General features: G+C 41.8%; 1 protein-coding gene across 1 annotated transcript in view; it reads right to left on the bottom strand.

Moving 5' to 3' along the window:
• The window catches only part of DPP10 (dipeptidyl peptidase like 10), a 709371-nt gene extending 683761 nt beyond the window's left edge, over positions 1 to 25610 (bottom strand). Inside the window, exon 1 of the mRNA XM_048483325.1 lies at positions 25303 to 25610. Coding sequence (XP_048339282.1) covers positions 25303 to 25362 — 60 coding nt within the window. The 5' untranslated portion in view covers positions 25363 to 25610. The remainder of the gene's footprint in view (positions 1 to 25302) is intronic.
• Positions 25611 to 26309: the final 699 nt, after the last annotated feature.

Raw genomic sequence — 26309 nt, 5'->3', positions numbered from 1 at the left:
CTTTGTAGGGTTGTAATGCTTCTGAATCTGCTTTTCTTCTAGGGAACTTCTAGGGAGCTGTAGTCTGGAAACCAGTTGTATTTCCAAGACAACTCCAGGTTCCAGCCAGAGACTGGCAATCCTGGTATGTGTACTCTGAAGGTCTCCCATGGACTATTTTCCCTCAGGCTATTTCATGTACTCAACATGTATGCTTATAAATAGCAACCTCTGTGTGTATGGTTACTTATCACTCATTGAAATCAAGAGACTTTGATAAACTTTGTTCCCTCATATTTTCACAACCTCAAATTAATTTTGTTCTCAAAATGTGATAAAGTAACCAGAAAAATAATGAATAATTTCCTGTTTGCAATAGATTTAGAACAGTAAGAATTCATAGTTTATTTCTTTCTGCTGGCTTTATTCATCAGGGCTAGGAAGAGGCTGGTCCCTTTTTCCAACATATTTAACCATATGGTTACAAACAATATTTGGAGCACCCATAAATGTGACAAAGGCAAATGTCTTCTGTTGCAAATTTGCGCTGTTCAAACTGCAGAAATATTCCCAAACTTTAAACAGACACAAGTGTCTTAAGCCCTTCACCATTAAGAACAAAGATCTTCAACTATGGCGGTGTACATTCTCAAAATGGGTACTTGCCAGAAACAGTTATGTTATGCAAGGGCTGAAGAGCAAACAGCTTGCTGTTTCTGAAGCATAGAACCATGTAAATTATAATGGCAATGTAGCATTATTTTCTAGTGCAACTAAGTTCACTGTTTTTTAGAAATGGCTTTCAAACAACAAAACCACCTACTGCACCATACAAAAAAATCCCTAAAATACTGCAGTGTTTGCAGGAACATTTCCAATATCTTTTGAGACAGGTTTTCTGCAGTGAGTGCAACATACATCAAATGAGAGCTTAGAGTGCTTTCTTGGTCTTTGAGTTTAACAATGAAACATGAACTTTTAGACTCTCAAAAGCATTTCTTGTCTTTACACTTAAGCATTCCTTTCCATTTCCATTCTGTTTTATCCTTGACAAGTTTATTTATTTTGCTGTTTAAGGTTTGGGTTGTCTGACAAAAAATACAGGGTGGTTTTAATTCCAGTTTCAAAACTTTGGGTTTCAATGGCATCAGTTTCATTAAGACCAAAATGGTAGAAATGTGTGGGTGTGGTGGTGGGGAGGTGGCTCTTTCCCTCTGTCAACAAATATTAAAATTTGCTAGTTTACATTACAAATAATTCATTTTGGGATTTCACAAGACAAAATGAAGGATGATCTAGGCCCAAGATTGCCTAGAAAGCATATCACCTGCCAATGAATTTCACCTCTCAGATGTGTGGGGGGCTGCATTAGTTGCACAGGAAATGGTACTCCATGTACGGTCAGAGGCATAGCCTTTTTATTATGTTAATAGTCCTAAAGCCAAATCCTGGGATAAAAAACATGTTATAGGAACAAATTTGGAGACCCCTAGCTTAAATAAATGTTTATTCATACAAGAGTTATTTGTCACCATAGGAATTTTCTACCTATTTGCAACAAGCCTGACTCTTTCTTTCTTTCTTTCTTTCTTTCTTTCTTTCTTTCTTTCTTTCTTTCTTTCTTTCTTTCTTTCTTTCTTTCTTTCACAATACTATTGTATTGTGCTCCCAATCCCAGGATGCTAGTATTCTACTCACAATTTACAGCCTGCACTTGAGGGGGAAAAATATTGCACAGCGTCAGGTCCTAAATTAAACTCCCTGCTGAATCAGGTGTAGGAGTCAGTAGAAAGGAGACCAGCTAATTGCAGGAGTTCTAGCCTGCTTGTTGTGATCAATACTATCAAGGACCAAGTACATTAGAAATAGATATCATGCCCTAGACAGCTCCACCTCACTGTCAAATAGGTCAGACTTCCAGACAGTGAAGGTTCTTGAGTCTCTTGGAGAGACTTGATGTTCAAGGCTATAAACAGACTCAGACTTAAACGATCAAAACAAATGCTACATAACTTTGCAGTGGATGGTTTAAGTTGGCTGATAAATGGTTTCCAGGACAGACTGTGTACTTCCAGAAATGGCTTTTAAACAGATTTCATTCTTGTTACAATCCCACAACGTAGCATTCTTTTCTAAGGATTTCTCAGCACCTTAGAAATACTGAAATTTTAACTGCACTCTAAGTGACTGAAAGCAAAAAAAAAACCTGTGTGTGACCCCATGGGTTTGGCTTCCTGGTGGATTTTTGTCTCTGCAGGGAAGCTCTAGAAGGTTGCTGAGATAAAAGGAAATGAGAGAGATTTTTGAAAGAAAAGAGAGAGAGAGAAAGTTCTAGGGGGACAAGAAATATATTTGAGTAGGATGTTTTCTGAGCAGATACCATAATCTTGTGAGTAGTGTAAAAAAGAGCTGCAGCCTCTAGACATACAAAACCAGCTAACCTGTGGAAAGTCTCAGAGGGGCTTTTGGAAGCCCTGGGACATCAAAAAGAAAAGATTGCCTCTCTAGTAAAAGTTTGTTTTTATACATATTATTCATACCTTGATTTCACATACTCCTTTGTTAAATGAACTATTCCTATTTTAAGCAGTTACTAAAGGATAAAAGTTTACTAGAGGGAGGCAGTTTTAAAGCTGTATTTAAAAAAATGTTTGCTGTCTGGTAACTTGCCTGGATTAGGAAATATGGAAGCAAGAAAACTAGTAGTAATGCTATTCTCCCCCATTCAATCCCCTTCCATTTATACACCCAAGCCCCATCATTTTTCCTTTGTTTGGAGTTGGTGGAAGAGAATGCAGTAGATCTTCAAGGTCAATTAAAAAAAAGGCTCAAGTAATATTAAAATATAAAAAATGGCATCCTAAGCCACATTACACCCTTCCAACCAGTGAGCTGGTGGGAGGAGGGAGAACTTACCAGGAGCAAAAAGAGGCCTGGGCTGGCATTGCCAGCAATGCAGTGAAATTAGTTCTGGCCACTGGCATTGCCACCGCCGTACTGCCACTATTGAATAGCTGCTGAAGGCAGAGCACCTGACCCCTTGGCGAACGGGAAATGGGAAAAGGCCATAGAACCAAACCTGCTCCATGGCTGGCCAAAGAAGACAGGCAAAAAGATTCTCTGACTGGGGTTCCTCCCCCACCTGGGGCTCCTCCTCCACCGACTTTTAAGTGCTAGCCCACCTGCTCCTTGGCACTGCTTTCTTGAGTAATTTGAAACAGTTCCTGCATCCTGACTGAAAAGGAAATGGGTGGGCCATGCCAATTCCAGGCCCATAAATCTTTAGCAGATTCAATGCATAAACATTTGCCAGGCAGAGCCAGTGAGGCACTTCTACTGCACCCAGATGCTGGCAGGGCAGAGCAGGGACTCAGTGCCTCCTGTGCCCTTGGCAGCATTTCACAAGCTGTCTCAAATTTCAGTAGGGGAGTTCAGCAGTGGGGCCTGAGTTCCCTGGTTTCCATTTTGTGGTGGTACACTACTGGCCAGGGGCATATCACCCACAAGGACATGTGGGAGCAAATGTCCCCAGCCATTAAGTCACATGGGGGTGGAAAATCACCCCCACTTCATGCTTTCCCCAGCCCTCTTCCTTCTCCTTCCTTTTGCAGTTTTTCTGGCCTTGGGGGGAAAGATGGCCACACGGAATGCGGGCAGGGAGGGCGAGGCCTTTCTAGACATGGGCATGCGCATGTGCTGTCTGGTGTCTAGGGCTGAGAATACAGTGTGGTGCAAGGATTGGCGAGCCATGTTGAGCCATCTGTTTTGCAGTCTCCTGCAATTCCTCTAGCTGGGCTGGGCATTGATGAGTGCCACCATGTGGTCTGAGTGTAAAGGGGACACCACCCTGACTGGGGAACACAGACACTGACAGAAAGAAACACTGGAACAGATTTTAAATGAACAAAACTGAAAATGTTTATTTATGGCTTGACAGAGAGGCTTCTCAGGTGATTTGAGAGGTTTCAAAAGCTTGTCGGTTACAGAAGGAAAAACTTATTTCTTGAGATGTTACCTCACAGACACTAGATGGTCTCTGTTCCACACACCCCTTTCTCGTTCATATACCCCAAGTCTAAGTCTGGTAGGACTGGCACACACTAGCCACCTACCCTATTAGTCCCCTACTCAGGCCTAAAATGCCCCCTTTCGGACTGGACTTCTGGTGACTGGGTTTAGAACAGGGGACGGACAGACTAGTTCTGGGCAGGCTAGCTGCCAGGCACCTGAGCGGCGGTTCACACTCCACCAAGACTCAGGGCCTTCCACACACTCCCTCAAGCTTCCTCAGCTTGAGTCAAAATCCTTCTCTGTCAGAGCTGACAGACTGCCCAACTCTGCTCTGCTCTCTGACAGACTCTCCTCCGCACTGAACTCCACTCTCAGTGCTGTAAGCATACTAGCTCCCCCTAGCTTTTGCCAAACGTTGTTGGACCTTTTCCACCCAATCAGGTGGGTTCTCTACTGTGGAGCCTTTTTTTCTTTTTCTGGCTGTTGCTAAGGCCTTCTCCCTTTGGCCTGCTGTATGCCAGCCCTTCAGGGTGGGGCAAGTTTGTTACACTGAGCAAAGGCAGTGTCTGCTGTTGGCCTCAGCTGCAGCAATTCAAGGCTGCTATGCTTGTGTGGAGGGTAGCCATGTGCCTCATCCTCCAGTGACTGGCCCAGCAAGTCTCAATTCTATCCAAATGCATGTCCTGCTAAAGTGAGGTGATACCTTATTCCAATGGGAGCGCTACCTTCCCCTGAATGCAGAAGGGCAGTGGAGTCTAATGGCTAAAGTGCTGGGTCTTCCTTGGGTCGTGCATAAGAGCGAGGTGAGCAAAATTTGAGGAAAAGAAATTACCCTGCAGCGGGCAGCGCTCAGGCCCCTTCCACACATGCAAAATAATCCACATTCAATCCACTTTCACAACTGTTTGCAAGTGGATTTTGCTATTCCGCACAGTAAAATCCAGCTGCAAAGTGGATTGAAAGTGGATTGAAAGTGTATTATTCTGCATGTGTGGAAGGGGCCTCAGAGCACTTTTCCCTCCCAGCAACAGCTTTATATTGTAGCCTCCCATCCACCCCTGGAAAATTCAGTTCTTGGCCCAGGTTCCATGGGGGGGGGGGTGTGTGCAGAAAGTTCTTGCCCTCGGTTCCATGGGGGGGGGGCTCAGTTCGTGTCCTGAGCTCCATTTTCTGCCCATATGCCACTGATCCTAGTGGGAGACTGGCAAACCTAGTTCTGAGTGCATTGACGTAAATTTGCATGGAAGAATGTAATTCTGCTCAGAATGGAACTGTCAATTTTAAGAAAACTGAAGCAAATATTCATAAAAATTCAAAATTTGGAATCCTGTTTTAAATACTTCCTTGGTTTGAAGCCATTTTCCTCAGGGAAAAAGAAAATCTGCAATAGTTTGTGATCTATGGTTTGCTTTGCAGTAGAGTATTCTCTGTTCTTAAATTTGCCATCTGGTATTGTTCAATAAAACTCATTCAAGAAGTGCACACCTGGTCTCAGAAATGGCCCAAGACATTGTTTGCCCAAGGCTTTTAATCAAACACACCCACACAATGCTGGTAAAAACAAACTGAACAACTGCCAGTTTGTTCCTTTTTCATTGTATCAAATACAGTGTCATCCTTAAAGAACAGTGAATGACAATAGAGATCAAGTAGTTTTCAATATAAAATAGTGTAAACCCTGTTATTATATGAAACAATATGGTATACCTTGGATACCAAATACCGGATATGCCTCCTTATTACCTGGATGGATGACTGAATATCTATGAGTAGACATTACATGAATAGATCCTATGCTATAATTGAATCCAACATAGAGAGACCCAAACTGTATCATTTTTTCCTCATTAGGCTTTAAGTACATAATGTGTAAACCTTGTAAATGCTACATCCAGTGTATAAAATGATACTGTATGCAGGCAGTGCCATACTTTATGAACCAACCTATAATTGTGGTCTCTGTCGTAATCACAGTCATCTTTTGAGTGCCACCAAAAATGTAAGTGGGCTCATCAGTGACATGTATAATTATGATTTGTGTTCGTAATGAACCACTAACTTGTCTGGCCATGAGGAACATTTTTCTTTCTACTCAGATGAAAATAGTAGCAATTAAGTATATATTTCTAGAAACTTGCAATAGTTATTCTGACTGAAGAACTACATTTACTTTTTCTAGGGACTGGGGAGTAGCAGCTGAGGAAAGATATTACTTCCATACACTGAGAACATCTGGCTAGCCTAGGCAAGTTCCCAAGGTCTGAGAACATCTCATTTGCTTAGGCAAGTTCCCACCACCATTGTTGCATCTGAGAAGCAGTGAAAGACAAAACAAAAGGGACAACACTGAAGTAGCTTTGTCAGTTTCAGTTAAATCTGACAGTGGCAAACAGTAGCTCCAGTAATTGTCAGAAACTATGGTGAAACCATGGAAGGTTCTGACAATTAGTAGTGACCTTTGTCACTTCTGGGTTGTACCTGGAAGTGAGTCTTTACATAGAGTACCATTTCACCTAGGTTAATCCAGAGTTAATCAGGAGTGGAGTCCCAAAAATGTCCCCATTTATTTTCTGTACATGTATTGGTTGCTCAAAGCACATAACTTTGAAGATATGCGCACCTTGGGCTGAATATTAGTGGGCATATCACGGGGGGAGGCAGTGTCTTGTTTTCTGAAAAATAAGAGAATGTGAGTGAGAATGTGATGCTTTGCCCCATTGTTGCTCTATGTTTTTGACTACCACTTGCCATGCTGTGGGCTGCGCTGACTCCTATCCAGAACTGGAAAAGGGGGGGGCTTGGTTTTCCCGAGGTCACTGTGGGTTGACCAATCAGAAGCGCTGGACACTGGGGATGTTTCCACATGCATTGGGACATTTGCGGTGTAAATACAAAAAACCCAGGCTCATATGGAACAAATCGGAGCATTTCTTCCCGATCTTAACTCGATTCCTTCACAGAAACGGGCACCAATGTGAAGGGAGAAATTGGGATAAAATAGACCCAGATTTTAAAATACCAAATGTAACCCGGTATAATTATGCTGTGTGGAATCAACCATAGAAACATTGGTGATGTAGAATTCACATCCATATCCCTGCCCTCAGCCCTCCTGCCAGTTTCTAGCCTCAGTGTGGCAACCTTAGGCTGGACATTGTTGGAACCAGAGTATTCAACCAGCTGTATTTTTGGTCTTATACATCTGAATTCTCTTCTCAATATTGGTCTTGCTATCCAAGTTATATGCTAACGTGAAATTACCCTCTTTACAGCAAATACATCATTTGAAATACTTACACCAGAAAATACAGTCTTGTTTCTGAAGGTGAGTTAGCCAAACAATTCACTCCTGATTTCTGTGTTCCTAACCATTGTCCTCTTCATCTGAAGGACAACATGTGTAATTATTGATATTTGAATAAAGTAAGCAAGAAAAGCCATTAGCCTATCATTTCCGAGCTTCTAAAACACTTTAATGGGTTTAGATTAAGATGAGAAAAAAAGGCCTTTACAGGGACAAGAAAGTAATACATCTCTAAAAGGAGAAATTCAAAGGCATTTTAATTTCCTTTTGATCTCAGTGATACTCAAGGTTAAGGTATAGATTTCATATACAAGGCTACTAAAATGTGTAGTCAACTCCATGGTTCAGGAATAATGATATATCATTTTTTTCTGTGTGAACAATCTTGGGTCTTACCCTCTCCTCACTCCCCTAATACATGGCAGTCTAATAAATTACTTTCACAGGAAACCATATCTTGTCATTCTGTAAGAACCACAATTATGGTTTGTTCTCTTTGCAGTAAACCAAGTTTCCAAACTTAGATTAAGTAGAGAGCAGACAATGTTACAACTTGAGGGAGCAGTGCAGATAAAATGGTGTTCAGGGATCAGTTACCTTGGTGAGAACCATGAGGCACCATACCACTGGAGTGCTGGTGTGGTTTAGGGGTTAAGAATATCAGTCTAGGAACTGGGAAACCTCAGTTCAAATCCCCACGTGTCATGAAAGCTTGCTGGGTAGCCTTGGGCCAGTCACACACTCTCACCCTAACCTACCTCACAGGGTTGTTGTGAGAATAAAATGGAGGAGAAGAGTATGATGTAAGCTGCTATGGGTTCCCATTGTGGAGAAATGTGGGGTGTGAATGATTTAAATAAATAACATTGAGGAAAATGAAAGATTCCTCAGACAGGTCACTCAGGGCTACTGGGTTTGGCAAGACCAGGAGCAATTACCACATTTGGGTTGACCAAAGCTATCTAAAGTTGGGGCTGCTGGGGCAGGTTAGAAAGCTCTCCCTCAACACATCTGCTCCACAATTCGAATGAGCCAAGAGCAGTTTTACAACTACTCTAGGGCTTGAACAAAGACAAGTCACACATACTATTAGACAGGATCATATGACCCCTTGCCAAAGAAATGACTAACAAAGCAATAATAAGCATGCATATTCAGATGTAAGCCACACTGAGTTTGTAAATGTCCCTAGACCTCACTCCCTAGTAAATGTCCCTGGACTACAGCCTTAAGCAAAGGGGTTTTTTTTCCCCTACAGCAGGTTATTAAAATTAATTAAGCTGTGGATCATTTACTAAACCATACTATCTGTGTCATGTCTTGTTATTTCTGCCTGTTTATACAGATTGGTACCATGGCTGGTTTCTCCTCAGGAACCTCCTGTAGGCTCAGTCAGTAGAATGTGAAAGAAGCAATGTGCCTTTCTACAGCTCTTGGCAGGGTTTTTGTTCCGTTTTATTTTTGATCCATCGCCAGTGCTTGAAATAAACTTTAATGAAAAATGAACCTCTTAAGCTATTTGTTTAGAGAAGACACCATGCACACAAGGAAACATGATACAAGCTCTACGGGCATGCAGGAAGAAGTATTGCCCTCAGGCTCTTTCATATCATAATTCAGTTTTGATCACGAAACTGCCAGCCCTGTAATAACATAACAGACCATTGCAGCATCCATATTAGATTACTATTCTGGTTTAGGTCTGTTGGGGATGAAAACAAAATATAGATCAAAACAAGACTCACTGCTATTGATTTTGGAGATTTACTTTTTTTCAGCTTGTCATTGTACTGCTTAAATTAGCAGGTGATTTGAAATTAATATGGCAACTTTTAACCAGCACGCGTCCTAATCATGCAAGGCGCCGCATGCAGCAGGTTAAGTGCTATGAATTTTGAACTTCCAAAGTGATTTTCAAACTTCTTTTAGGCACCCAGACCTTCAAGCCCATTTATCAACATGAACACAGGAAATGTAAAACGCAACAGACTTAGCCTTGCTCATGGACTCAAGTCTGCATCAATCACTTCAGCATAGCTTGGGCGACAACATCTTATAGGGATACAGTCCCAGATACTTCGTAATCTTTCATAGTAAAATATGGCTGCACGGGGAGCAGTACATTTTGAAAAACACCACTATAAATTTTTAAAATAATTTCAGTGACTCTATTCCACCCCAAACAGAGTTTAGAACATTTGCTGAAAAGGTACAGAAATATGGTTTTAGCATCAGAAACAGTAGTTAATGCTTGATAGATACAAACATTTACAGGTCAATTCAGACCCTGGGGGAGGGGAGGAGCTCCATGGGAGTCAGGGACAGTGTGGCGAAGGTGGCAACTTGTCACCTCCAAAGGGGTTCAGGCAGTGCAGAAAGTTAAAAATCCTTCCTGCTGCCTAAATAACCTCATAGGCAAAACAGGCTTATGCCACGCTTTTTGATGGCATATGTCTGCGATCAGGGAGGGGGGTATTCCAAAGCCGAAAGCTCATTGAAAGTCGAGTAAAGTTGGCTGCTCCCCAGGAATGCCCCTAGGCTGCCCTCAGTCATGCTGGCATCCTCCATTATGCCAGCATCTCCCATGGGGGAGACAGCCCTATTTGCCCTCCTCATAGGCATAAGTGCCACTTATTCTGGTGGGGCAAGTAAACATATCAGCATTGGCCCACACTGCTTCCAGAATAAGCTTCACCATCACCACCACCACCCCAGGGATTGGGCTTCCCAAATACAATCATTTTAGTTGAAGTTTTTCTCCCTAAAATCATCTACCACAATTAGAACAATAATTAATTTTGGTGATAAATGCAATTACTAACTTTAAGTTAATATTAAGTGCCTTTCTAAGCAGCCTATGACACAGCAAATGTCCAGTTATTACACTCACTTATTACCCAGTTAAAAGATTGTGGCTGGGCCCTTCTGAACTGAGCTACTGGCCAGTTTACAGCCTAGGTTTCTGCCTGTGTCTTTAATAAGCATTCAGAAAAGCTGGGCAGACTTTGTGCAAGAAGCTTCTTCCATCCCCATCTGAATTCTGCTGGCAATAATAGGTTACTTTTCAGAGTGGTCCCACACTCTTCTATTTTGGCTTGCTTCCTAAATTTCGTCTTCCCATATCTCAGTCTTTTGACAGACAGCATTTTTGATCTTCTAAGTCTTCTTCCTGTATTCCTATTACGTGTGCCTGATCTAAAGCCTGTACACAACATTTATGTGCACTGGACAATGTACTGGACTAGTATACTGTCCCAACCACCTTCCCATGCAAATTTAATCTAATGTGGACATCGATGTATGCACAGACAAACTGTAAGCCCATGATCAAATACTACTTTTCTAACACTTGATGGACTTTATACAAACTACCCATTATGGAAAATATGTTTAAGCAATGTGCACCACCAGTACACTAAATTCCATCCCATCTTTATGCACATTGCCTAATTGGTCTTGAAAAGTATCTCAGGACTAGGTATTGCTGGTGAAGCTAGGTTCAGCTTCTGACTTTGAAGCACTGGTAGGATTTCATTCTCACCACTGTGTAGCAACTGTTTTGGAGTACACCATTGCCTGGAGTTTACACAGTTTTGACTTTATGGGTGGCTACAGTGATACTACACTGGCTATCTATCTAGCTATCTATCTATCTACCTAGTTTGTTTGTTTGTTTGTTTGTTTGTTTGTTTGTTTGCCCGTCTGTCCATCCATCATACTTTTTAGGTACTATTAATAGAAGATTCCCACTGTGAAATAATCCTGCCTTGCTAACTTCCTCCACTTAGGTAGGATGGAAAACTTTCTTCCTTAAGCTATTTATGTCTCTCATATTCTCCACAAACTTTCAGAAGTTATTCTGTCCTCAGTACAGTGTCTGTCACTACTATATTAATTCTCAAAAGATCAGGTCTTCTTGAAGCTACAGAGATTACTTATAAACATAAACATCTTTTGTGACAAAAACAATGCTGTATATCTGTTTTTGCAGCTTCCACACTGTTTTCCTTTTTGACTCGAGCTCTTATTTTTTTTGCAGTGTCAACAGGAGCTACTAGGTGCAGAGGATGAATAAGATTGGGTCAGCAGGAGCCACCGGGGGCTGGCAGGATCGCCACATCGTGGGAAAGGCCAGTTGCAGGGACCTAGCCAGTGCCCTGCGACACCCCCCATGACTGAAAGGCATGCTCCCAGGGACATGGGTTACCTCATGTCCCTATAGGTGGTATGCTGCTGCCCAGATCCTAGCTTAACATGCTAACCACTCACCACACAGTTTAAGTACAAAAATGATTTAAATAAGTTTTTTTAAATTATTTGGAAAGCCACTCTTTTCCCTGGCTTTCCCTGTGCAATATAACCCTGGCTGCTAAATTCCAGAACATCAAACTGCAAAGTGACTCTCAATTCCCAAGTCTTCTGATTTGCAGTTGCATAAAGTGATGATGGCATTTTTCCATATCAGAAGACCATTCACTTTAGAAATTCCAACTGGTGTCAAATGTGAATTCATTGAATTAATACAGAGATTCCCAAAGATTTCTTGCAAGTTCAGATACTGTTCAAGTTTCTCCACCACCAGCAGTCCTGTATCTCCTCCTCCTCATACTCCTTGATGGTCAGGCAAAAGTGATCCCAGCAATGCCAACACATGCATGATTTAGTTGAACTTCTGAAGTGCAGCTGGATATTTTAAATGGTTTCACGGCAGATAAATAAAGGTTTCATGAGGAACAAAAGGGTCAAAGGACTCACTGGGATGATAGTGGAATATTAAGAAGCCATTCAGAAAGTGAGAATGTGAGAAACTACGGGAGTAGCAACTGCCAAGGGTAACTGGGGTTATTAGGTTATGGTAGAGGGTAGAATTGCTCATCATTTTCTCCCTGATCATCTCCATGGCTAGATCTATAGGGAAATCTGTAACCTACCTGTCTGCTAAGCAAAGCTAAAAGCCTTCTTACATTTGAGCCAGAGTAGGAAAGTCTGCAACTGAGGCAAGTTACATCTCATTGGAGACTAAATGAGATATCGCGCCCCAGGCTTCAGCCTGGAGGCGCCGTTGCAAGGGGGGAGGGACGATTGGAGGCTTCTACCTCCTCCCGCCGGCCGGATGAGGCGGTCACGTGGCCGGGTGCCGGCACGTGACAGGGGCCTCTGGCTGCCTTAAAAGGCTGTGTCGGCGGGGGTTGGGCCTCTTTCAAGGCCAGATCGTTTTAAGGCCCTCCCTCCCTGTACCAATTGGAAGGGGTTTTTTGAGGGGTTGTTCATATTGTTATGTTTGTCGCAGTTCACTGGGCGGTAGGGCATAAGAGCACATCCTATTTGGGGAAGGCAGAAGCTTGCATGCCGGACCTTCCCACCTCGGGGGCCTCCTTATGAGGTCCGTGGTGGCGATAGAGCTCTCGAAAGCCAAGCCTGGGGGCTGCGCTGAGAGCTCGCTGCCCGGCAGGGAGGGGTGTCACAAATTGGGTTTGCGTCCTTGTGGCACCTAGTAACTTCCTGTTCCGTTCCCTCGGGGGATGTGCCGGACAGGGGTTCTGTCCGAAGGGCCTAAGGGGTCAGCTTGGGCTGCCCTATAACCAGGTTCAGCGGTTTGCTACCTGGGGGCCAGGATGTGCTCTGGTATGCTCGCCCAGCTTCAAGGTTTCTTGGTTATGTGTTAAATAAATTTTGGGCTGCGGCCAATTTCTATTCCAACAAGTTGTGTTAGTATTCTTTCTGACGAAATGAGTCTCCAAACATCCCCATGCAAAAGGTCATTCTCCATGACCTACATAATATTAATTACTGTTTAAGTTTCCAAAAAATAACAGCATCTGGTTATGTTTGTGTGCGTGCATGTTTTTAACTATAATATTTAATTGCTGATGATATTCCTTTGCCAAGGCAATAATTAAAAAGTAATGTTTATTTTTTTAACAATGCCATACATGCCTATAACTTCTTAAGAACTGCAGCAGGATGTAGCTCTCAAAATGCAATTTGTGCACTCTGGCAAACTGATATCGACTCTCTCAAAATAGCTTATATGAAAATAAAGGCATCAAATGTTTAAGACCCACCTGCCATCACAAATCAAACTCATATATGAAGGCAAAAGATATCCTGGCATCTTTAAACCTTTTAATGAGCTCCTCTAAGTGCGACTACTATCAATTCAAAATAAGGCACAGCTGCAGCAGAGACTTCATATACAAAACACTTCATCCCTCTCACACAGAAAAACCCTGCAGTCTTTCCCATAACTCTCTCACTTTTTCTGGGGGACAGCTTGCTCATCTCCATGCTCTATTAAATTAGGAGCTTCTCCTCCCCACCTCTGAGATCAGACTCCCATAAACCTGCACATAAAGGTTGATTAATTCAGTAACTCTGTAATGCAACATGAAAAAAGAATGGAGAATCAGTGTTTATCAGCCCAATCCAAAAGGGGGATAATGGGTCCACGGGGCCGGCACAAGCTTGTGCCAGCATGTTTGCCCACCCTGTGGGTACATTTGGTCAACTGGGAGATGAGCAGGCATCATGGACCTTGGCTGTTCGCTACCCAGAAGGGAGACTGGCCTTTAGAGCTGTGTTAGCATTGTGTTAGCACTGTGTTAACACTGACATGACTCGGGGTATTCCAGGAGTGTTCAGCTTCCACCTGGGCTTTGCTGCTGGAAATGCAGCACCTGAGGCCTTTGAGTTAGTCTAACTCTGTTTCAGGCAGTGGAAGGTTTTCAGGCATCCAGGGAATTTTCTTTTTCCCTACTGCTCTGCACCACCTTAAAGCCCTCTAGAGATGGTGTGGTAGAGGGTTAGGGTTGCTTCGGGTTTTGGATTGGACTGAGAATCTGGGTCTCCAGTGACCACAAAGATTTTTAGGGCAAGAGTGGGTTGAAAGGGTATCACATTTTCAATTATTTTCAGGAGAGGAGGCATTCGTGGCCTGTCAACTGAAGATTGATTTGCCCCACTCCAAGTTGAATAAAACATGAGGCTAGATTGGCTGCAAGTAAAATGCGACCATCCAATGGAAAGACATCCAATGGAAACTTTTATTGATGTATCTCTTTATGAGGCAGCTTTGGTTGCCTGTTGCTGACTCACCCACCCTCTGTTGAATATCACAAGATTAGCTGGTCATCTTCGGGGCCCAGCAGGAATTTTGGGGTTTCTTCTCTGATTAGCTTTTGAGGGAGGCTTTTTTCACCTGCTTCATGATGCTCAATGGATGGTTATTAATAACTTAACTAGGCCTGGTCATTGACTGTTTAGGTCATAACTCATTTGGCAGGGGTAGGGCAGGTTGCTTATTAATAGATAGGGAACAGCAGTGAGCACCCTAAGCCATTGGGTGTGATGGAGCGCAGGTTCTCAATAGACTATCACTTGTTCTTTGGCAGGATGGGGCATGTGAAGGAGTGCCTTGGGTGCTCAGCAACATTTTTCCAAACCTGTTAGTGGCTTCACAGAGCATCAGGGAAGGGGGCGTGTGGGGCTGGGTGGCACCCAAAGCAAAGGTTGTCCCTGGGATCCATTTCCCCCTGATACGCCTCTGGCTGAATTTGGAGCCTAAACAGATTTGCCAAAGCAAAAGACAGTCATGGCTACCTAGAAAAGCCTGCCAAATATCATACTTAATTGATGACATACATCAGTTGTTCGAAATAAACTAATTAATCCCATGCTGTGGTCTTGTGTTTTTATTGGGTACTGGGGCAACAAGCAGTATCAAGACTTTTATCTATCATTATTAACTTGTACTAAACATCAAGGTGGGGAGGCTGATTGGAAGGAATAAATAACAGCTGTTGTGTTTTCCTGCACTTTTGGGCAGCTGTTTGATTCTTATTGTTACAGTGATAGGGAGGAATCCCAATTCCCAACATTCCAAAGGTCCAACCAGGTGTCTATTTCTGGAACTGACATACTCTGCAGATCATTTTCATGGATATAGCAAGTACCAATTCATTTATTTGTTAGGGTTACTTAATTTATAGTTTGTCTTTCTCCCTGAGACTCAAGACATATTGCACAAGTAATAATCCCCCTCACCTCCCGTGCCGACCCAGACCAAATAGTATTTATCAGACTTCATGGAACACTTATCTTGGGGCTGGTAGCTGCATGGTGGGGCTGAAGTGTGGTCTTCTCACATTTCACTGTTTATACATGAGGAGGCAGCCCAGTGACTGCCTCACAGCTGCTTGCTAGTCTCAACCAGCCTTTCCTTTAGCTGCTTCTCTTAAGTCCACCCATGATTGGTTCTCTTAACTATGGTGATATTCTGTCCCCCTCCCCTCCTCTCCTCTCCTCTCTCTCTCACTCTCTCCAGCTTGTTTTTTTAAAAAGAGGCCTGGTTCAAATAAAGTTTTTAAGCTCCCTGGGAGCTGGAACTGGTGCCAAAAAGAGACTAGTTTATATCAAAATCTTGACATAAGCACTTAGAGAAGCTGAAAGGAGCTGGCAACATGGAACAGGGGCAAGGAGGGAGGTATGGATAGCAGTTCGAAGGATTGGAAAGGGTGGAGCAGGAGTCTGGTCATGGACAGAGGAAAGAGGTCCAGGACAAAGCTGCGCTCACTGGCACATCTGCCCACTTTATAGGCAATGCAAAATTAAATTCATGCTAGAAGTGGTCTTGCTTGCCATGGGGAGGATAGAAAGTGAAAGCAGGGATTGAGGAACTAGATGTGTACAAGAAATCTTGCAGTGATTGACATTTCCCCTCATTGCACAGCAGACACGTTTTGTGTGATCCGCCATACTAATGAAAACAAATGCAACATACGAAAGTACAAACTGAACCAAATACAAAATGAAGACATATGAATGTCAGACATAACATTTGTGATAACATGCAAAGTTTTCCTGTTAGAAATTGGTTACAGCATCCAAAATGTACAGGAACTGGAGTAGGAAAACTTAGAAAAATAAAGAATCCAGTATTAGAACATAATAAATCTCAAAATAGTATCCCATCAGAATCATTAAGGAAAATATATACTGCCACATTTGTTAGGCCTCTAGTCCCAGAAAAGCACATAATAGCAAAATTTCTCAGGCACAGCATCTATTTGTGAAAGGCAAATTTAGTTATGATTATATGCCAAGAAACAACTGACCTTGCTTTAAATGAGGCTTATTATAACTTTCAAATACATTTGGTGCCTACCTGCTTGAAAATACCCTTTCTGAACTGTGTCATTAATCTAAAAGCTATTAATGGCCAATGCAACGCTCATAGCCCATGTAGTTCAACCTTAGTATAGATAATTGCATATGTGCCAACTATACAGTCTTCAGTCCATACAACTCAGAAGTCATGCATAACATTTCAGATTATAGAAATATATAAATATTCCTTTCTGTAGAAAAATTAGCTGGGAGACTTAAACATAGTCAAGTTTGACACTGGCAGATGGCATGCAAACAACTGAAATACTACACTTTGTGTTAATCCGTAAGGGCCTGATCTTGCATCATGAAGCATCCACTAATCCAGGAAAACATATTTATTCATTATTTATTAATTTATTACATCACACTTGTAACCCACCCTCCCCCAAAGGGCTCAGGGCTCAGTGTGAACATTACACTGCCAATGGGATTATTTACATGCCTCTACGAGCTAAATACATGATTTAAGAGTTGAGGGTAGGAAGTTCAATATGTTGCAGTATTGATCTCCTGAAGATCAAGCTAGTTTTACAAACTATTTCTTTTTCTTTGTTTCTTTGTTGTTTTTTTCTGTATCCCTTTGTCAAGGATCATCAGAATTTTTTTTTAAATTTTGTCTTTATTCAACCTTATTATATAAAAATATAAAAGCCAACAAAAGAAAAAGTGTACATTTGGGCGAGGTTGACCTCACCAGAACATATATTATTACTTATAACTAGTTTCCTTGAGACTCTGGCCCTTTCTGCAAATGGGCGGAAATGAGCCTCCACCAGCATAATTTATGCCGATGGAGGCTCTGGGACCATTTGCACACTAGTGTGTGAGCGGCCCCCACTCCCCCCCAGCCAGAGAGGCTCTCAGTCAGCCTCCTCCACTCACCGTCATGTCCAACATCGCCCTGGAGGGCTGCAGGGACCCACCCACGCTGCCCTCCGACCTCCAGGGGTCGGAGGGCAGCATGGGCGGGTCCCTGCAACCCTTCAGGGCGCCACTGGACATGACGGTGAGTGGAAATGATGGGGGAAGCAGCGTTTTCCCAGCAGTGCGGTTTGCACCGCGCCGCTGGGAAGACGCTCCTTTGCAAAAAACCTCGCTTGTTTTGTGAGGTTAAAAGAGGTGGCTTCACACTGCTTTCAAGCGCCCAGGGATGGCATTTTTTGCTGTCCCTGGGCCGCTGTATATTGCCCGTGCAGAAAGGGCCATAAATTTAGTCAAAACATAATTTTTCTGGATTAAGCCCATAGAGAGATTTTACATAAAATTCTGTTACTGTAGGACTCATACCTTAACTGACATTATTAAGTCACTAAGTCTGTAAGGTCTATTTTTACAAGATATTCCGATAAAGGTTTCTATATATCATCATAGCATTCTGAGCTATCCTTAGCCAAATAAAATCTTAGTTTCTCTACCATTCTAAACTCTTGTGCTTTAATTAACCAGTCTTCTATAGTTGGAATTTCTTTCCTTCATCATCTGGCAGCCCCAACCCTCGCTGATGTTAATATGTACAATACAATAAACTTTTAATGGCCTATTGTTAATACACAACAAGAAATATAAATGAGTTAGTTAATAAGTAATAAGCTAGTTTTTTATATTTTTGAAGCATCTTATCTATGGAGTCCAGGAATCCTAAAAGGTAAGTATCAGGTAGTTTCTTAAATTTGCATTTAAGTATTAATTACATTGTTGTGTGTACTTTCCCCCCCAAAATATCCTATTTTCTTACAGGACCACCAGCAGTGATAAAAGGAGTCCACCATTTCTTCACATTTCCAGCAGAGCGGTGAGTAGGATTGGTTCATTTTGGAAATTGATAAGGGTGTTAGATACCATCTATATAACATCTTTAAATTATTTTCTTTTACCTCTGCTGACAAAGTAAGTTTATAAATATTGTTCTCAGAGGATTGTATCTAGAGTACGTTTTCCAAAGACAGAATGCAATTTCCCTGCTACCTTCCTTCCACTGCAGCCCATTTTGCTCTATGAAATGCTGCTCCTGAAAGACAGGGGACCCTGAGAAATGAGGGTACAGCAAAAAAAAAAGGAATTGCTGGAAATTGCCAATTTAGTCTGGATCCAATCCCAATAGTTACAGCTGATGGATACAGATGAATGAAGTCCAAGAATGTGGAATTTTTGTTTTCTCCTCTTTTTTGCCTTTTCTTAACATGTGTTGCTGGACACTTCACAATATTGTGGAATTTCTTTCATAATACAAAAAAAATTCTGCAATCTGAAGACCCTTTTATGATCAATGGTAGAATATGCAATATTTAAGAACACTTACAGGGCAGTGTCACTGAATAGTAGGAGAAAAACCCAGTTGGTCAAGGGAGAAAGATTTAATAGAGAATTGTGTTACTGTGGGGCAAAAGAGTAAGTCTACAATAAAATATTAGAGTGCTAATGAATCAGGCAGTCTTCCCCTCAGAATTCATTAGTTCTTATTAGTGATGTGTGACATTCATAGTGTGGTACATGGTTATCTCTTGGAAACTGAAGCAGTGTACCTTATTTCAGTAATGGTCTGGACAGCTTGCGTTTTAAAGGTGTACATCTTTAGTAACCTGCACATATTGACAGATTTGCCTGAGCAAAATTTTGAATGGAAAACAGAATCATGGAGTTGTGAGAAATGCACACAGAGATACACCCATATACAGTCTTCATTCTACATACCCTGTTTCTCCTAAAATAAGGCATCCCCTGAGAATAAGACGTAGTAGAGGTTTTGCTGAAGTGCAAAATATAAAACATCCCCCGAAAGTAAGACGTAGCAAAGTTTTTGTTTGGAAGCATGCCCGTCGAACAGAACACCAGAGCATGCAGCTGTGGAGTGGAAAAATAAGACATCGCCTGAAAATAAGACATAGCGCATCTTGGGGAGCAAAAATTAATATAAGACACTGTCATATTCAGAGAAACACGGTAGATATAATTCACTGCAAAAAGGTACCATGTCAGAGAAATAAAATGCAGCATCTTGAATGCTCACTGGGTGTTTGGGACCTCTGTCTAATTCTTTAAATAAGATTTTACTGTACCACCCAGAGACTTGTTATATACTGCTATGCAACAGAAACAATAAGACTCCAAAACAAAGGTACACATCTTTCAAATCATAGTAACTAAAACAAAAGTCCAGTGTCCACAGCATGCAAGATGTGTTTCCAATTTCATGTACGAAATATTAATCTTGGAAATGTTTAGCTTTCATGAAAATAAAGTCCAGGTTCAGATATCTGAAATTTGTATTCATGAAACAGCTTTCATCCATGAACCAGACTAACGCTACTCACTTGTTGGGGGTGGGGAAATGGAGGGCTATATTCACTATTACCATCAATCAAAACGGCCAGATTCCTTCCAGCTTGTTCCATTCCTTCAACAGTAGCTGTTTCAAAGTGGGAGCTAACCACAGTCCCTACTGGGCAAGGGCTTTGCCCACTTTCCTAAAACAAAGGGCATGTGCCACATGTGGGAATGGTGCTCAGAAGAACCTCCACTGGCATATCAAACAGCCACATAGGGCTCCCAAGCTCAACATCTATTGAAATCCTATTTTTCATCCTATTAAATTCCAAATGTCTGTCAATTTTGAAGAGGTATGATATAGAAATGCGCATTTCTTCACTGCATTTGAGTATTTAGACCTTATGGAATATTTCTGCCCAATCCTTTCAATTCTGGTCACAAGGGAAATACACTGAGCCAGGCTGGAAGGATAGAAAACTACTACCCTTCTTGCAATTCAGACTTTTTTTTTCTTCCACCACAGAATCCAAACCATTTTTTTTCTCTGCTACCATAAAAAAAGTTCAAGTTTGTACTACTGCTAAGGAAGCATTATTTCCAGAAACCCACCAGCTACACATCTGTAGCATATCTTCTCAAAAGAACCGGAAACAATAGAGGTCATCTAAATGGCAGCGTCTAAATTCCAGGTCTATTGCTATAGCAAAGCAATGTCCCTATCAACAGTTCTATGGGTAGAACTACAAAGAAGGTGAACACATTTTGATAATCTGGTGGGATGGCCAAGATCAACATAGGCTAGAATTCCTCACATGGGCGGATTCCGCATGGCCATAAAGAGCATTCTGTGGCCGCTAAAAATGCTGTTGTGGGGGAGGACTTCGCATGGCTGCCCCTACTGGAGCAGAGCCGCAATGGCATTTTCCCACCACAATGGCATTTAACTAGCAAGTCATTAGGAAAGCAAATGGCACCGGGTAGAAGGCTCAGTTTTTTTAAAAAAAATTACCTCCTCCTCCCTCCATAGCTCCGTCAGGATGAGAGGACATGCCCCCTGACCTCCAGGCCATTGCCAGAGCCACAGGGGCATGTTCCCTCATCCCAACAGAGCTATGCAGGGAGGAGGAGGTACATTTTTTAAAGCAGCATGTCTCCATGTGGAGGTCCTACCATAGGCCACAGCAGCTTTGGGGCCACCAGCACACTAGTGCGCCGGTACACTAGTGTGCAAACGGCCTCAGGCCAGTGCCGGTGTCATGTTCACCGGCACCCCGCCACTCCCAGGGCCCATGCATAATCCACCATGTTTAGACTAACAGAATCTGAAGCCCTTCAGCCATTCTAAAAACAAGTACCCTCTCCTTAAACTTTCACTTATTAAAGGGCTGCACTTTTTTTTCATGTCAAGCACTGGGTCATTTCCCCAAGAACCATCAACACATGTTCCATATGAAAGAGTCCGAGACTCCAAATCACACATAATATGACACAAAATCATAAAATGAACAAGCCAATTGAACAGTGAAAAGCAAGAGGGAAATGATTCTGCTATGCGGTATCCATACCTTCTTGGATGTTTGCACATATGTGGTATCAAGAGATTTATGGCTGTTGAATTTAGCGAGACCAAATTGTTCAATTTATTTTTTTTAACAAGGCAAGCACAGATTTAGCAACTCTCTCCTTTGTGACACAAAGTTTTCTTTTTGCGATCAGTAAAGCATAAAAGTACAGTATAGTGGTAAAATTCTGCCACAGGAACTAATTTACTTGCAGCGTTACAAGGTGAGCCAACAGTGTAAAGAATGAAAACAAGTTCTTTGCCCAAGGGGTAGCTTCTGAAGTCAAGGTGGTAATGAAAGAGAAATAAGGTAAGCATTTAGCATTCCTAACCTAGCCCTAAAAAGATTTTTTGTTGTTGTTGCAGATCTAAGTGAAAAATCATTATTCATGGAGCTGCTTGGTGGAAAGACTTGCAAGCATCTCAGAAAAAGCTGTAAAGTGAATCAGAGTTAAGAGAGTGTTTTATTAGGAGATGGCGGTTTTATCTAAAGAGAACTAAAAAATTTACGAATCTTCTCCACTCCTTTTTTGACAATAAGATCTCAGAATCCTGGCATTACGATACACACATGAACAGGGTAGAAAATCCTTTTAAAAACTGATTTTTACTTTGCATTTGCAGAGCCGTGGACTTTACTGCTGAATTTAGTTGTGTGTGTGTATGTGTGTACAGGAAGCTGTCATGTTTAGATATGAACCAGTGATCACATTTGAAATACTACCTACTTACCTTAACTGGAGATAGCTGTTCTGGTTCTGAGGAAGAATCTCCTTCCAATCTCTTCTATGGGAAATCTTGAGGATGGTACAAGTCTGAGCCTAGGATCTCCTATACAGAAAGCATACCTCCACAACCAAGTGATTGCCTCTCACAAAGGAATAGATTATAGAAACATCTTCACAGTTTGGAGCTTTTGGCTTGTGATAGACTAACAGAATTTAATTTTTTTAAAAAAAATTACTAAAGAATAAAGGTGACTGAGCAATATAAAATATATGCAATGGAAACAAAAAAAATCCAAGATGTCCACCGGGCCTTTCCCCACTTAACTTAAGCCCCGCGCTACTTGAGGAGAGTAGCGCAGGGTCCCCCAGCACTCCCACGACAGGGGCGGCGACAGCGCCGCCACCCCGATGCTGCCGCTATCGCGCCCCCTCAGCGTGCAGCATCCCTGCCGCTCTTCTTAATGGCGCGTTTTGATGACCCCGCTCAGATGACCCCGTGGGGAACGCCCGGGCACGCGCCTGGGATGCCGCGCACTGAGAGCAGCACGTGGCATAGGGGGGATCGAAGAGAGTGAGGAAAGGCCGACCATCTCCCACTGAAGTCACATAGACTTAATTCCTACCTTGTGGTAAACACCCATCCCCAAAAGTGTATGAACAGGGCCTGACAACTTTCTCACAATAACTAGCCCATAGTGGTCCCTTGGCCCATAGAAGCCACTGCTTTCTTTCAACCCTCCTGTTCTTAGATCAAGATCTTGGACAATAAAACCATAACACTTAAATAAACCCAAATGTAAAAACACCTCCTTCTGACTCTCCTATGCAGCCTCTAAAACAAACAATAAAATAAATACGTGGAGGGTCATAGTCTTCTATGAAGACCTTTTGCTCTGAAGTTGCAATGGGAGCAGGGAAGATTTGTTCCATGAGCAGAGCTTTGCTGATAGCCCTTTTGATCCAACCCACGGTGCTTCCACTGTACTGCAATACTCTATATTATAGCCATAATTTTCTCAGTGGTATTCTACCCTTTAAACACGAGACCTAGAGCAACATGAGGAAATATGCAATTTGCATCTCCCAGGAGAAGACACCAGGAGGGGATCCCAGAAGGCGATCATTAGCCGGAGAATTTACTGTTTATCCATACATTTCTGTTCCTTCTTGCCATCTCACTTGGCATTCCCAAACCCACTTGCTGTTTCTTGCAGAATTTTTTGCCTTTGTCACAGTATGTTCAAATTGATTACTGAACTTTGAGCAGCATTTTTCCCCTCCATTTTTCTAGTGAAATTACCACTACTGAAATAACATGCCACTCAACAAGCCACTCAACAATGGAAGCAGACTGTATCCTAACTTCATACTTCTGTCATGCTGCTACAGCCATTTGCTTAGCACTGCAGTATCTTGAAATGTTTTCAAAGCACTTACTACACCTGACATAATAGGAAAAAAATAGAAAATCAAACTGTTTAGCTGGGGTACTGTTATTAAGATGATGGCAGAACACTAAAGCGTTTGTGTCCAAATGCCATTCAGAATCTGCCACCTTCTCAATCTGCAGAATATTAACCAGTTTTTAGTATCATTATAATAAGATTTTAGGCATGTAATCAAATACATTTAACAAGTGGTGCTGTCAGGAAGCAATTAGTCCCAGCTATAGTAGATATGATATAGGTATCCTCTGCATTGCACATCTTTTGCTTAGTCCTTGCAGAGTTAAGACTGCAGACTCCTGAGAGCAGTTGAAGTTGATTTAATAGTAAAAAATGATCTGAAAAGGGCCAAATGCAGATCATTTGCTTCTTTTCATGTACAAACAGAATATAAGTGATCATTCAGGCATTGGAGATATCATTAAATTCAAGTAGACAATCATTATAACCACAGATCCTTCAAGTCTATCTGCCAGGAACACATACTTCATGCATTCCTGTGGTATATCAAACTGAAACATAACCTGTTTATACATGAAAGAATGTTAAGTCATACTTTCTATATCTTGCTCAGAGCTACTAGCTGTATGAAGCTTAATTACTTTTAGAAATTGTTTTTTTCTCTTTCTGTCACAGCATGGAGCCCATTCATTTCATTTCCTTAAAGAAAGCAGATTTTAACTATTTCTTAGAACAGGGGAAGCATCTAGATTTTGAACTATGGCTGCAGCCCAATCCACTATACATTTACTTGCAAGTAAGTTCTACTGTATTCAACAGGAAAGATTCCTGGGTGAGTTAGTGCTGGGTTGCAGTCTTCTTTGCTGGGTTGCAGTCCCTGTCAGAATTTTGCAGACTAGGCATTACACAGACAATTCCTTTGTGATGTGTATTTAGGAAACTTTCATCACTTGTATTAAAATACATAAAACGCTTGCAGTAGAGGGATTCCATGGGGAAAATCATTGTACAGATGTCTGATGTTGGGTTTTTTACATGAGCCTTCGTTCTAAGACCAAACAGCTGAACCTCAGGTAAAAATCATTTCCAACTAACACACATTTACCTTTCTGTAAAGGAGAAATATAAAACCAGTACATGATTACCACTGCCCCCACCCCACAGCAATATCCAAAATGTCTATCATTTGTCACACATCCAATACCTTTTCAGGTGGCTTAAATGCAGAGTAAGGTGAACTCAGAATGATGAGAGAGCTTATTTCATATTGTTTACTGATCAATCCCGACCAGTCAAGACTGTCTACAAAATGACAGGGCCATCAATAAAACTTCAGCTTTCCACTGCACCTCTTGCTACCCCAGCAACCTAAAACATTTTCAATTAACAAGCCACCAGCAAGCCAACTGTGCTCCATTTCATTTCAGCTTGGCTCACATACCTATGCATGCAATTGATCTGACCTGTAGGTTCAACTGATTGACAAGAATCTAACTGCCCAGTGCTTGGGCATTTAACATTGTACGCAGACACATGAAATCAAAGGAAATAATCAAACAGGTTCCAAGCTCTGTGCTGGAGTGCTGCTTTAACTATTTCATTTTTCTGTCCCGACATAAACTACTGCCAACCTTACCAAACATACTAATCATAATTCCATCCAATATTTTAAGAAAGCCAATTGACCCTCTTACCCTAGAGTGACCACAGGGAAAGATAATGCAAATACTATTTCAAAAAATCTAAACACAAGCATTCAAAACTAATTTTGTGCTCCAAAACAATCTAATGGGACTCTGGGAAGCCCAGCAAAGACATCACATAATTAAACCATATAACCTTTTCTGTCCACCTTTAGTAATAATGAAGTGTCCATACCTTGATTGACTTGGAAGGCTGACACTTGACGTGATGGGACACAGTTGCAGTTTGGTTCATGTTTCAGCACCCTGGATAGCGCACAATCCCACAAGGAGTTAGGTTAGAGCAACCTTTAGAAATCCGTCTTTTCTGCTCGAACTTCTGCTATTGCTTCTCTTGCAGGAGTATTGCTATACAGATTGAGAGGCTCTCAGATTTTTGTGAGTCTATATAAGCCTTAAAGACGAGTATTCATTTGATCCATTGTTTTTAACCGTGCAGAGAGAGAGAGAGCTCAACCGATGCTTCCATTTACTTGCACTACACCTCTCCAGCACTGAGAATGTGACAGCTCCACAGCGCAGCCAGTTATCTCGATTCTCCGTTCCTTTGAAAAGAACAGAATACCAACAAACCTCATCAGTATTTGCTGCAGCTCGGTTGCTTAAAGAGCCACTCTCTTTTCTTTGGAATGAAACTAGCAGTGGGTATTATTACACTTCTACAAAAACACACACTTCAGATTCTGTGTGTTGGAGTGCTGAGTATCAGACTAGCATCTGGGAGACCTAGCATCTGGAATCCCCACTCTGTCATGAAAGCTTGCTAGGTGATCATAAAGCCAGTCACGCATTTTCAATCTGTCCTCCTTCACAGGGTTGTTATGTGGATGAAATGGAGGAGAATGATGTGACTCACACTGGATCACCGCTGAGGAGAAAGGTGGGATATAATTAAAGTTAATAAATACATATATTTTGCATGAATATCCTCCCCTCTTTCAAATCAAGATTATTTCAGTACTTTTTACATTAACTTAATCCCCGTAGATGGCCAGTGAAAAATTAACTCCAATCATAAAAAATGCAAGTTTTCTAAAACCCTTCATGAACAGCCTCTTCTTAATTCACTTATAAAGGAAACAACCTTTGCCCCTATTTGTGGACAGTTAAGTTACCCAAGTGTGATACCCAAGTTACACCTTTGGTTGTCCTTCTCAGTTAATTTGGCTTAGGGGCAGTCCA

Source organism: Sphaerodactylus townsendi, linkage group LG02 (assembly GCF_021028975.2).
Source record: "Sphaerodactylus townsendi isolate TG3544 linkage group LG02, MPM_Stown_v2.3, whole genome shotgun sequence".
NCBI classification, from domain to species: domain Eukaryota; kingdom Metazoa; phylum Chordata; class Lepidosauria; order Squamata; family Sphaerodactylidae; genus Sphaerodactylus; species Sphaerodactylus townsendi.
The sequence above is the reverse complement of the archived record's forward strand: the minus strand, read 5'-3'. Positions and strand labels throughout refer to the sequence as shown.